This window comes from Lynx rufus, unplaced genomic scaffold (assembly GCF_022079265.1).
Source record: "Lynx rufus isolate CCGP_SWC_20201006 ecotype Redwood Valley unplaced genomic scaffold, mLynRuf1.p SCAF_14, whole genome shotgun sequence".
Lineage (NCBI taxonomy): Eukaryota > Metazoa > Chordata > Mammalia > Carnivora > Felidae > Lynx > Lynx rufus.
The window spans coordinates 26,525,340-26,539,421 of NW_025814828.1; the positions used below are offsets into that span (position 1 = coordinate 26,525,340).

The window sequence follows — 14,082 nt, forward strand, 5'->3', positions numbered from 1 at the left end:
GTGGGCTGTAGACCGAAACATCAATAATGCCGCCGTGGCTGGCAAGGACTTTTCCTGCTTCAGATCCTAAAGAGCACCAGATCATTCACTCATTCGGTCAAACATTTTCTGACGATCTCCTCTGTTCTAGGCAGTAGTCTAAGCATCTAAAATAAAACCGTGGGCAAAACAGCTAAAAATCCCTGCCTTCATGAATTTTATATTCTAGAAGGAGAAGACAGACAATGAACAGAACAAATAAGTAAGGTAAGAAAGTGATAGTTGTTACAGAGGGACATTAAACAGAAAGAGGGGCATAGGAAATAGAGAAGGGGAGTTCAAGGAAGGCTCACTAGACAAGTGATAGCGGCGCATGGGGTTGAAGGAGGTGAGGCAACAATTCAGGAAGGAGGAATAATACTGACGGTACATTGTTTGCAAAAGTGGCCACAAAAATTCCCATTCCTATAGCCACATCTTTGGGTAGGCCCTTCCACATTGATTCTAGGCTTAGCCACGTGTTCTTCTTTGACCTATGGGACAATATCAAATGTGATCCAATTGATCTCAGAAACTCTTGTGACCACCATATGTAAACAAACCTGGGCTACCCTGATGGATGATGAGAAACATATGGCTAAGGGGGTTAATATTGCCCCATTAACATCAAGCCACTCCTATTATACTATGGAAGCAGTCACAGATGATACGTAAACATAGAGGCATGGTTGTGCTCCAGCGTAACGTGATTTACAAAAAGAGGTGGTGGCAGGCCAGATTTGGCTGGCAGCCTATAGCCTGCCAAGTCCTCTCCTAGACGATCTCGTCTTAGCCAAGCTGGCCTAGGCAAAAACTGTCCAGTCAACCCAGAGAACCATGAGAGGCAACCATTGTTATTTTAAGCCATTATGTTTTGGATTGGTTTGTTACACAGCAAAAGCTAACTGCTACAGTGTTCCAGACAGAGAACACCAGATACAAAACCCTAACAAAGGAGTATGCTTGGGTCACCCTAGAAATGATAAAGGGAGCAATGTCACTGGAGCCAAGTGAGCAAGGAGGCGAGCAATAAAAAATAAGTGCAGAAGGAACAGAATAGAGGGATAGGACAGGCAGATTGTAAGGGCTGTGAGGGCCACCGTAGCAGAGGAGCGACGTGATTTGACTTATGTTTTTAATTTGTTTTAACGTTTATTCATTTTTGAGAGGCAGGGAGAACAGAGCATGATCGGGGGAGGGGCAGAGAGAGAGGGAGACACAGAATCCGAAACAGGCTCCGGGCTCTGTGCTGTCAGCACACAACCCGACGCGGGGCTCAAACTCACGGACCGCGAGATCGTGACCTGAGCCGAAGTCGGACGCTCAACCGACTGAGCCACCCAGGCGCCCCTGATTTGACTTATGTTTTTAAAAGCTCAGTCTAGCTGCTGTGTTGAAAATAGACTGTAGAGTACAAGGGCAGAGGCAGGGAGGTCACTTAGCCTATTGCAGTCACCTGGGTGGGAGGTTTGGTAGGCTGGAGATGGGTAGTAACCCTAAAGGTTGCAAGAGGGATCCGAATTTGGGTATATTTTTCATGAGAGGCACTAATAATTTGGATGTGGACTATAGGAGACAGAAGGCAATTAAAGATCACATCACGGCTTTTGTCCTAAAAAATTGGAAATTGCCATTAATTTGAGATGAAGAAAATTGTAGGTAGAGAAGTTCTGGGGCGAAGTATGAGGAGTTCTATGCAGCACGTCAAATTTAAGATGCCTGTTAGGCGTTTGAGTAGGTATTTGTGTACCCGGGTCTAAAGTTCAAAAAAGAAGATTAGATTGGAGGTACACATTTTGAATCATCAGCACAGAGAGGACATTTCATATTCATGAAAATGATGCTATTGCCAAAGGAGTGCATGTACACAGTGAAGAGAAAAGCCTTAGGAAGCGAGCCTTGGGACGTTCCAATTCTAAGATATCAGGGAGATGATGAAGAGGAATTGATCACTAAAGGAGCAGGTGACCGAGAAGGAGAGGCCAGAGAAGTATAAAGAAAACCAGGAGAGTGAAATAGCCTGAAGGTCAACTCAAGAAAGTGTTCAAGGAGGATGAGGGCTGAGAATTAACCCTTGGATTTATCGGTATAGAGGAAATTAGAGACTACGACAAAGTCCGTTTTGGTGGAGTTATGGACACGTAAGCCTGATGGGCATGGGTTTGGGAAGAGATTGTGAGTATGGAGAGCACTTTCAAGGAATTTAGCCATGAAGTAGAACAGAGAAACCAATCAGTAGCCAGAGGGTAATTAGAGGGATATTTTAGAGTAAGATAAAAGATATCATGGTTTTGTTCTGAAGAGAATGATCCAGTGAAGAGAGAGCAAGTGATGATGTAGAAAAGGGAGTGAGGGGGGCGCGTGGGTGGCTCAGTCAGTTAAGCGTCGACTTCGGCTCAGGTCACGATCTCGCGGTCCGTGAGTTCGAGCCCCGCGTCGGGCTCTGTGCCGACAGCACAGAGCCTGGAGCCTGTTTCCGATTCTGTGTCTCCCTTTCTCTCTGACCTTCCCCCGTTCATGCTCTGTCTCTCTCGGTCTCAAAAATAGATAAATGTTAAAAAAAAAAAAAAAAAGAAAAGAAAAGGGAGTGAGGCCGTCCTAGACCACGATGTCCATTAAAGCCACCGGATTACTGCATCAGCCTGAGTACCTCCAGATGAGACACAGAAGGAAAGTCTTTGAGTGGACAAGAAGAGATGGGCTCTAGGGGTTAACCTTAGATAGGGGCATGGAGAGTTCATCTGGTAGCAGGAGAGACAGTAGAGTAAATGGGCCCACATGCTGGTGGGTGGGAGGTATGGTGGCAGATGGGAGTCTTCAGACGTCCTTATACTTTGTATTTGTTCAGTGAAATAGGAAGCACGGTTACCAGCCAAGAGTGAGGTTTGGGAGGACGTGTGAGTGGTTAGAGGCTGGAGAGAGTAGTAGATTGTTCCAGTAACAGCTCCCGGCGCCCAAGACCCTTGACATTCCTCTCCTCCACTGATTCTGGGCTTGCCATGTGATTTTCTGTAGCTAACTGGACATTGGCAAATATGATACAAGCAGTGGCTTACAAAATGCCTCTTTCTAGGAACTGCCACCGCCACTTGAGGCTGCTCAGGCTAGCCTCCTGGGGACATGTGACCCATCCACTAGCAAGTGCCAACTGCCGTCTTAGACCAGCCAGCCGCATTCAAGTCACTAGGTGACCACAGCCACGTGAGTGACCCCAAACAAATGTAGCAGAGGAGCAAATAAAATGATTAGCGCCTTAAGACGCTATTTACTGGGATGGCTTGCTGTATAGCCAAGGTTAACAGATACAGAGGAGCATTATGGAAAAAGGTCCCGTCCTTTTTCCATAACTGGTAGAGTTGGTAGAATAGGGACATACAGTATGGATGGCTGGTGTTACTAAGGGACCACTTAAGAGTCCTACTCATTGAGTTTGAGGACGTTCAGTCAGTCTGGTTGGGCTTTTTTCTAGCCACATTCGGTTACATGGGTGCAGGTGTGGTCTAGGGGAGAAATGAATATAATCAGGGTAGGGATTTTTGCCAAGCAAGTACAACAGTGCCAGAGGGATCAGGTGGGGTGGACATGTCTACAAGGGAATCATGATCGTCATTTACCATGGGCTGCAACCTCAGAAAACACAGGAGATCAAGGAGTTCAGATGAAGTGAAAAGGTCGTTGGACCAATTGATAGGATTTCCAAGAGGGGTTAAAGGATTTTTGTTTTGTTTTGTTTTGTTTTTGGCATCAGGACACTAGGGAGAATGAACTAGAAAAAGAGGAAGTGGTGGTCAGAGAGTCTGGTACGTGAATTAGAGATTATGAAAAGAGACTAGTTATTGCGGATGACAAGGTTTATGATATGACTATAGCAATAAGTGGCCGAATAGATAGGACAAGATGGTGGGAGGAGAAACAGCAAGAAAGTAAGAGGCCAGGTTGTGGCAGGATCATCTGTGTGGATATTGAAATCACCAGGAATTAGGCCAGCGCTAATACTGGGGAAGGTTGCCGTTGGCCAGGAGCTAAGAGAGTCAAGAAATGTCGGGTGGGGGTCCCTAGGTAACTGTAACAAGAAAGGATCGTGTCGGGCCATTATGTGGTGGCATTCGATTCTAAGCTGGGGGCATTTAAGGGCAGAGGGCCAAGAGGAAGAATGGCCTGGAAGTGTGAACAAGGAAGCAGGAGGACACCTGTCTTACTTTCAGGCCCAGCGGTACTGTGGGGGGCGGGGGATGGCTATGACTCAGTGGGGCTGCACCAGAAGGAGTGTCCTTAGGGGCATTGCCGATTCCCCACGGAGCAAGAAGGTGAAGAAGACAGCGTTCAGACAAGAGGTTGCGAATGTAGGAGATTGTGCTAATAATGGCCCCTGAGTTCCAAACAGCTCAGGGGAAGGCTTTCAAGAGTTGGGGGAGGGTGAGAGAAGGGGACGGACAGGGGAAGTGGCCAGCCTCGTGGGGATTAGAGCGTGAAGGTAGAGGCGTGTTTCGGGAAAGGGCTGGGCAGTCCGGTTCTCGTGGCGACAGACAGAAGCGGAGGTGAAGACCGCTTGAGGTTAGACCTTGCCAGGGCGAGGCGGACCGTCCTGGTAAGGCGTCAGTTTTGGAGGCTGGGGAGTTTCCAGGGGACCCCTTTTCACATCTGCCCGGAGAGATGTGGAAGTCGGGCGACGGTGGTCACGTGTTGCTCGTTGGAGAGGCACACGGGTGAGTGCCCGCCGTCCAGCCTCCCCGTCGTTGCTGGATTCCATCTGGACACGCACGCGTTCCCTGGGAACGGCGCGGCGGGAGAAGGTGTGCCGGCATCTGGTAAACCTCGGGGGTGGCTGATAAAACTTCCTTCTTCCACGCGTCTGACACAAACAGCGAATGGCTTTTTAAGAGCGGCCCGACGGGCCCGAGCAGGGTGTGATGTTCTTTCTCTGGGAGCAAGGGTGCGGGGCCCGCCTTTCTTCGATGTTGCGCTGAGACGCTTGTGCCGGCACCACGGGAGGCTTGGATGCTCCCCCGGCACTTCTGACGTTCTGACGTCTGGACTTGGACTCTTCCGAAGCGGCAAATTGGAACCATAGCGAAACTCTGGTATGAAAGGCGAACGGGCAGCAAGGCCTTATACAGAACTTTTTCTTTTCTTAACGTTTATTTATTTATTTTTGAGAGTGAGAGAGACAGAGCATGAGTGGGGGAGGGGCAGAGAGAGAGGGAGACACAGAATCCGAAGCAGCCTCCAGGCCCCGAGCCGTCAGCCCAGAGCCCGACGCGGGGCTCGAACTCACGCACCGCGAGATCGTGACCTGAGCCGAAGTCGGTCGCTCAGCCGACTGAGCCACCCCGGCGCCCCTATACAGAACGTTTTGATGTCGCCCGCCTCATCAGAGAGAATATTCTCTCTGCCTCTTCAAACGCAAGATCATTAGGTTTCACGTTTTAATATTCATCCCAAGCGTCTGTCGCTGGGCACCCTCATTAGCCCAGGATTTCTCCAAGAAGGGATTTAGCAACCCCCTCCTGAAGCCCAGATCCAAATCTGTGGCTGCCTCAAATGGCCTTTTCGTTAAACCTAAAAACTTCATGCTTGGCCTTCAGCCGTCCCGAATGCTTCGTCTTTTATCAGCTCACCTTGAGTTGTATACTTCTTCCCTTCACACCAGGCGGACTGGACTCTCTCTCTGGCCTTCGTCCTCGTCAGTCAGGCCCAGATTCGGAAGACTGGTCTCACGTCGTACACTCTCTTCTTGACATCTGTCAGGCCAGCTCTCCCCCGTCTCGCGAGGTTCCGCGTAAAGCTAACCGTCTCCCAGAGAATGACCCATATATGGCTTTTTAATCAACAGGGCACTCTTTTCCTTCATTTCTTTGTTCTCCATTTTCCATACACATTCACATACTTTGCAGAACAAGTGGAGGGAAAAAAGCAGACCTTGTTTTGGTATTAAAGTTGCTTCGTTCAGTGTGGACCTATCATGTTTTCTTCTTTTAAGTTTATTTAGTTCCTTCGAGGGAGAGAGACAGAGCTGGGGAGGGGCAGAGAGAGGGAGAGAGAGAGAATCCCAAGCAGGCGGAGCCCCATGTGGGGCCTGAACTCAGAACTATGATGTTATGACCTGAGCCCAAATCTGGAGTCGGACGCTTAACCTATGGAGTCACCCAGGCGCCCCTGGACCTATCACGTTTTTATATGTGAAATCTTCTGGGACAGAGCGTGCCTTTCTGCCAACCGTAACACCATTATGAGTTGGGCTGTAATGATTATGATTGGGTTCTCCGTCTTCCTGACACCTTCAAGGTCCCCACTTCTCTTCCTAGCCTCTTGGGTAAGTGGGGCATTTTCTTTTTCTCGGACCTCCTTTCCCGGAAGGCCACGCTCCCTTTGCTGCCACGAACAGATCAGATAAATGTCTTCTTCCTGGTGTGCTGATGTCATGCTTGGAGCTCTGTTAGTCATATTGGAATGTGAGATAAACAACCCTGGAAGCAAGCTCTGTCCCAGAGAGCAACAGACAAATACATTGTATCAAATCACACGTCTCAATTGTAAGGCACACCATTATTTTGTGCACCATAAACAAGGAAAGAAAATGCTATCACATTCGGATGCAATTTTTTTTCCCTCCATTAGATTTGCCTTAGGTTTTTCAAATTATACTTATTAGAAGTTCTCTTGTACATTGACTTAGACACATATCTTTTTGTCACTGGATCACTCATGCGTACACACAAAAGGGAAACTATGTGAGGTGATGAAGGTGTCACCTACCCTTATTGTGGTGGTCATTTCACATTACATCCGCCTATCAAGTCGTCATGTCGTATGTCTTAAACTTATACAATGCCATATGTCAATAACATCTCAATAAAGTTGGAATAAAGCATAAAATATTTTAGGGGCACCTGGGTGGCTCAGTGGGTTAATCGGCTGACTTCAGCTCAGGTCCTGATCTCACGGTTCTCGGGTTCGAGCCCCACGTCCGGCTCTGTAGTGACAGCACAAAGGCTGCGTGGGATTCTCTCTTTCCTTCTCTCTCTCTGCCCCTCCCCTGCTCTCTCTCTCTCTCTCTCTCAAAAATAAATAGACATTAAAAAAACTTAAAAAATCATTTAAAAAAACCAAATCTGAACTCTTCTAAATTGCTTTTGTACTCTGCATCGTTGATGGCTCTTGCTGTCATCCCCTGTGCCATCGAGAGTGCAGCGTTTCTCAAAAGTCCTCTTTTGGAGGACAAAATGCCCCCAGGGTTTTGTTCCTGGCCAATAATGCCACTCGGTCGAATCTTGATGTGCCTGCTGAGGCAATGACAGCTATGGCCAACAGCGATCGTAAGATGCATCCCGATGTCGAAGATGTGAAAAAATGTACCGCTTGGAATCAGTGAAATCATATCTGGAAGGAGCTCCCGCGGCAGCCCGAACTATTCTCCTCCATACTTGTTTCACATACAGGGGAGAAACCCTATCTTTTTAAAGCTACTGCTTTTGTGAGCTTTGTTACTCATAACCGAACCCAATCCAAACTTATATAGGATTCTTTTTTTTAAAGCTTATTTATTTATTTTGAGAGAGACAGAGGCAGCGCAAGTGGGAGGGGGAGGGGCAGAGAGGCAGAGAGAGAGAGGGAGAGAGAGAATCCTAAGCAGGCTCTGTGAGCGCAGAGCGGGGCTCGATGCGGGGCTCGAACCCATGGAGCCATGAGATCGTGACCTGAGCTGAAACCAAGAGTTGGACGCTTAACGGACTAAGCCACCCGGGCGCCCGCAAACTTACATACGATTCTTAAAAACAGGTTAGCCACTCTTTTGCTTTCTCACCGTAACATACGCCACTCTTCGATCCTCCTTGACTAGTCAGTCGAGGCGTCATTTTTTCTTGACCTTCTCGGTGTTCTAACACTTTGCTAACGACCCTCATTTTACCCTTCACCTCAGCCTTGCTGAAGCAGATTCTCCATCAGTATCCCTCTGAATCTGAACTCAGGACTGCAAGCAAACGATGTGTGATAACAACGTTCATCATTTTAAAGGAGTCAGAAGCAATTAGCGGGTGCTTGGTACTTCTTGTCACACGTTTCCGAGGGGGGAAAAAAACCTACTTTTTCCTTTTTCTGGAAAATGAAGTACAAGTTGTCAGTGACAACAGTCTATTAAGAAGTTTTCTTTTGTGATACAGTGAGGACTTTGAACGCGGTTAATTTGAATCCGTGTTTGAGCCTGAGATGAAGCTATCAGGTTTTCTTTTGTGATACAGTGAGGACTTTCATCCGCAGAGGTAAATTATTCAACATGGTTAATTTGAATGCGTGTTTGAGCCTGAGATGAAGTTATCAGTTTTATCATCTTCCCCCCAGTCTGTCCTGGTGGGATCATTGCCTGCGACCCCGGTACCCGTAGCAACAGCGCTAATTTCCGACATCATTCCTTAAAGCAACAGACTGACAACGACAACGGCCAACGGCTGACACGCGTCCAGCTGTGTGCCTCGGGGTGGTATTTTCCAGGCCTGGAAAAGACCGAGTCATGAGTCACTCAGACGTCCTGAAGGTCAGGCGATCGGGGGGTTGGAAGGCTGTGAGGACGCAGGAAGGGGGTGCACCCACCAGTGTGGTGTTTGAAGGGCGCTCACCCCTTCTGAGGGGCACGTGGCAGAGGAGGGCGGGAAAACGCGACGGCACCGGACGGGAGAAGAAGACCCTCGGAAACTTCGGTGGCCGTCGCGGGAATTCTCACATCGTTCTGCCACCGCCCCACGTGTTCACAAGGCTGCTCGTGGACCCCAAAATGGAACCTAAAGGAGGGCATTTCGAAAATTCCTCTCGTCCCGCAGAACAAGAAGGAGGGCAACAATTGAGCTGCCACCGTTTCTAGACTTCCCCGCCCGGGATGCTTAAAGAAAAGCTGTGAAATGCTACAGCACGAGCAGTGACTTGTAATAGGTGCTGGAGTGTAATCACAATTCTCTTTGAGTCTCGGGGGCGAGGAAATCCTTGGTTTCCGGATACAATAAGAGGATGTAGGTCTAAGCGGACTTCTCCGCATTATCTCGGGGAGTCCCTCTGAATCACAGCAAAGGGAAGGATGGGATAAAGGGGGCGCCCAGCGGCCAAGACAGAACCAGACTGGGGTCAGCTTTACATCCCAGGGAAGAGACCACAACGGGCCATGGTTCGGCACGTACAGTCGGGTACCCTGTGTGTGGCTAGGATTCAGGCTATCTCTGTGCAGCTGAGCTGGATGTGCAGGCCGAACCGGTATGTTTTGCAGCCTCCCCTTTAAAACCTATTGTGCCCAGGGGCGCCTGCGTGGCTCAGTTGGTCAAGTGTCTGACTGTGGCTCAGATCATGATCTCGAGGTTCGTGGGTTCGAGCCCCGCACCGGGCTCTGTGCCGACAGCTCGGAGCCTGGCGCCTGCTTCGGATTCTGTGTCTCCCTCTCTCTTTGACCCCCTCCCCTGCTCACGCTCTGTCTCTCTCCCTCTCCCACTCTCAAAAAATAAACAAACATTAAAAAAAAAAAATCCTATGGTGCCTGTGCAGAAGCCACTCAGAGTGAAGCCATCTGGATGGAGAGTATGCCCTGGGGATTTCCAGTCCTGAGGTCTTCCTAGGTGCTCGGTGCCAATTCAGGTAACGCCGTGGCTGGTTGCTGCCTGAACGGAGGGAGTCAGGTGTACAGGTGCCGACTAGCTCTAGCCCTTATAAATTCTGTCACTGGTTCTAAGGACTCCTGGCATAGGGGAAGGGTTTGGCTGAGGTTTAGAGGCTGTCCCCACCCCGAGGCTGCAAGGCATACCTGTAATTAGGGGAGAGACTAGAGTGATCAGGGCTGTCTTTTAAGAGCGTTGGGGATTTCCCTGCCTTCCGGGTCCGGTTATCTGGCTGGATTTCCAGTCTACCCACACAGTCTTGCTTAACCCATTGATATACCTGTGGGGCAAGAGGAAAAAAAAAAACAACAATGGAACACGGCATCGGAAAATCGATGTTCGTGTCCACAGTCCGTAATGTATTTGTGCGGCCTCCCTTTTTCTCGCTGGTTAAGACTTGCTCGTGACACCTGCCCTTCTTACTTCCCGAGGGTCCTATAAAAATAAAATACGCCAATGTTAAATAAAAGGACTTGGACTTGCAAAGCGCCATTGTTGTTTTAGTTTGTCACACCCCTGTCCTTGAGGGAGGCGGCCTAAGGGTCATTTCCCATAATCACTGCAGCCTAGAGTGGATCCACGCGCAATCCCATTCCCTCTACCTCGTTCCCAGAGACAACTACTATGAGGAATTCTAGACCATGTTCTTTTATATTTTTATTTTTATTTATTTTTTAAATTTTATTTAAGTTTAATTTTTTTACTATGAAATTTATTGTCAAATGGGTTTCCATACAAATGGGCTCATCCCAAGAGGTGCCCTCCTCAATACCCATCACCCACCCTCCCCTTTTATATTTTTATCCTACATATGCACCCACCCGACACCAGGGTCCCAGACCACCCAGACCACCTTACCTCACCCCACTCCACTCCACCCCACCCCCTCCCCTCCACCCCACCCCCACCCCTCCCCTCCCCCCCTCCTCTCCCCTCCCCTCCTCTCCCCTCCACCCCTCCCCTCCCCTCCCCTCCACCCCCCTCCCCTCCCCTCCCCTCCACCCCCCTCCCCTCCCCTCCCCTCCACCCCCCTCCCCTCCCCTCCCCTCCACCCCCCTCCCCTCCCCTCCACCCCCCTCCCCTCCCCTCCCCCCCTCCCCTCCCCTCCACCCCCCCTCCCCTCCCCTCCACCCCCCTCCCCTGCCCTCCACCCCCCTCCGTCCCACCCTACCCCACCCCCCTCCACTCCACCCCACCCCACCCCATCCTCAGAACCATTGATCAGAGGATTGGTTTGTCTTTTCTAGGGTCCCACAGAATGTCTTCTCCCTCCATTTCTGGAGATCCTGAGCTGCATACGGATGGGGCTGGGTGGGTGGAGAGACTCCTGGATACCTGTTTAAAAACTTACAAGGTAAGAGATTTGCACACGAATCACCCAGAGACCTTTATTTCTTTAGGAACCAAATAACTTTATTGAAACAAAATAACTTTATTTATTTATGGAAAACTGGAAGAAGAAACTGGAACGTTTTGCAAGCGCAATACTGCAAAATGCATGCTCGGCATGGTGACCAGGGGAAGTCACCATGCACCCTGTGGCTATGGGAAGGCAGTCCCAACTCAGTTCTTGTCGCTGTTGCCCAGGGTGAGCTTGTCAAAGAGGTACTCTGCCATGCCGGTTTCCGGGGGCCCCCATCTTGCTCAGGCTGGTGATGTAGCCCCCCAGCTCTTTGATGACCTTGACTTGCTTGGGCAGGTAGTTGGTCTCCAGGAAGCTGCACAGATGGGCGTCGTTCTTGTCGGTGGCCAGCTGGTGCAGGTCGAGCAGGCTCTGGTTCACGCTCTTCTCCAGGTGAAAGGCGCACTCCATGGCGTTGAGGCCGTTCTCCCAGTTGTCGCGGTCAGGCTTCATGATGTCGTGGAGGCGGAGGCGGCCCCCACGCTGGTTCTGCAGCTGCATCAGCTTCTCGGCATGCTGGCTCTCCTCGTGGGACCGGCGCAGGAAGAACTTGGAGAAATTCTCCAGGGCCACGTCGGCGCGGTCGAAGTAGAAGGCCATCGACAGGTACACGTAGGAGGCGTAGAGCTCCAGGTTGATCTGGCTGTTGATGGCGGCCTCGCATTCGAGGTGGTAGTTCTGGCGCACTTGAGAGAACGGAGCGGTGGCCATGGCTGGCGGCGCTGGCACCAAGGCGAAGGCGGCTCAGAAGCGAGGGCGGCAAGGCCGAAGGCGGTGGCGGCGGGTCTCCGGCGCTTTTTCAGAGTAGCCGACCAGGCAGGCCCGGCGGCAGTCTCCGAGATGCGGCTGGAATGAGGTCCGTTACTCCGGAGGTGGGGATTTGAATCCGTTACGCGAATCCGTTACGTGAAGGGGCGTGGTCACGAAGGCGAGGGAGGGGGTGGTGGGCGGGGCGCCGCGTTCAACGTTCCATCCGTGCCGAGGTCCAGGCGCCTGCGCGTGCCGAGGTCCAGGCGCCTGCGCGTGCCGAGGTCCAGGCGCCTGCGCGCTGAGTGTCTTGAAGCTGTTAAAAAAAAAAAAAAAAGTTAACGAGAGGGAAGCAGGCAAACCCTAAGTGACTCTGAAATACTGAGAACAAACTGACGGTTGATGGGGGGCGGGGGGGAGACGGGAAAGTGGGTCATGGGCATGGAGGAGGGCATCTGCTGGGATGAGCACCGGGTGTTGTCTGGAAACGAATTTGACAGTAAATCATATATAAAAAAATAAAGCCATAAATCCTAAAAAAACTAAAAATAAAAATATAACTCTTGTTAAAATATATATTTAATATATTTTAATATATTGCTGTGGTTTGTGAATATATCTCACGAAAAAAAAAAAAACCACCGGATTTTTTTTTTTACCCGTATTTTGCACACATTCATAAAATAACTCTTGAGATGCAATTCACGTACTATAAACTCGACCTTTTGAAAGTGATTACCCGGTTTATAGGATGTTCATGGCGTTAGGCAGCCATCACCACAATCTAATTTCACAGTTTCATCACTCCAAAATGAAAATTCCCTACCCATAAGCTGTTACTCCCCAGACCTGGCTACCACTGATCTCTCTTCTGTCTCTACAGATTTGCCTATTTGGGATATTTCAAATAAAGGGAATCCTACAGTATGTGGACTTTTGTGTCTGATTTCTGTATTTAGCAGAATGTCTCTAATCTTCCTTTTTTCATTGCTGAATAGTGTTCCATAACATGGATATGTCACATTTTCTTTATCCTTTCATCAGTTGATGGACATTTGGGTTTTTTTTTTTCCATTTTGTGGTTATTATGAATAGTGTTGCTATGAATATTTGTGTGCAGGTATTTGCGTAGACATATTTTTATTCTCTTGAGACTATGCCTAGGAGGGAATTGCTAGGTCATATGACAAGTCTGTGTTTAATATTTTGAGGAACGGCCACATCTTTTCCAAAGCGGCTGCACCATTTTACATTCTCACCAATGATGTGTGAAGTTTCCAACAGTGTTATTGTCTGTTACTGCAAAGTAATATCACATTGTGGCTTTGATTCGCATTTCTCTAATGACTAAGCGTGTTGAGCATCTTTGTATGTCCTTATTGGCCGTTTGTATATCTTCTTTTTCTCTTTTCTTCCTCTTTTCTTTTTAAAAATTGGAATTCCAGTATGGCTACCATACAGTGTTATATTCGTTTCAGGTATCCAATATAGTGATTCCACAATTCTGTGCAGTACTCAGTGCTCATCGTAAATGTACTCTTAACCCCCTTCCCCTGTTTCGCCCATTTCCCCCCACCCGGCACCTCCCCATTGGTAACTATCAGTTCTCTATAGTTACAAGTCTGATTTTTGGGGTTTGTCTATTTTTTTCTTTGTTCGTTTGCTTTGTTTCCTAAATTCCACATATGAGTGAAATAATACGGCATTCGTCTTCCTCTGACTGGCTTAGTTTGCTTAGCATAATACCCTCTAGATCCATCCATGTTGTTGCGAATGGCAAGATTTCATTCTTTTTTTATGGCTGAGTAATATTTCAAATACTTATATACATATATGTAAACATATATGACATCTTCTTTATCCATTCCTCAATCAACGGACCTACGCTGTTTCCGTAATTTGGCTGTTGTAGATAATGCTGCTCTAAACGTGGAAACATTGGGGCTCATGTATCCCTTTGAATTCGTATTTTGGTATTCTTTGGGTAAATATCTAGTAGTGCAATTGCTGGATCATAGGGTAGTTCTATGTTTCACTTTTTGAGGGATCTCTGTACTATTTTCCAGAGGGGCTACCCCAGTCAGCATTCCCACCAACAGTGCAAGAGGGTTCCCCTTTCTCCACATCCTCACCAACACTTGTTGTTTCTTGTGTCGTTGATTTTAGCCTTGCTGACAGGGGTGAGGTGATACCTCACTGTAGTTTTGATTTGCATGTCCCTGATGGTCAGCGATGTTGAGCATCTTTTCATGTTTTTGTTGGCCATCTGTCTGTCTTGAG

General features: G+C 48.8%; 1 protein-coding gene across 1 annotated transcript; it reads right to left on the reverse strand.

Moving 5' to 3' along the window:
- Positions 1–11,250: 11,250 nt before the first annotated feature.
- LOC124509434 (ferritin heavy chain-like) lies at positions 11,251–11,849 on the reverse strand. The gene has a single exon (XM_047076050.1). It carries the CDS (start codon positions 11,764–11,766, stop codon positions 11,251–11,253), a length of 516 nt encoding a protein of 171 aa, XP_046932006.1. The 5' UTR covers positions 11,767–11,849.
- Between the last annotated feature and the right edge of the window lie 2,233 nt (positions 11,850–14,082).

What these genes read in the sequence shown, in the direction of transcription:
- LOC124509434 (XM_047076050.1), bottom strand. Translation starts at nt 11,766, where the DNA reads ATGGCCACCGCTCCGTTCTCTCAAGTGCGCCAGAACTACCACCTCGAA.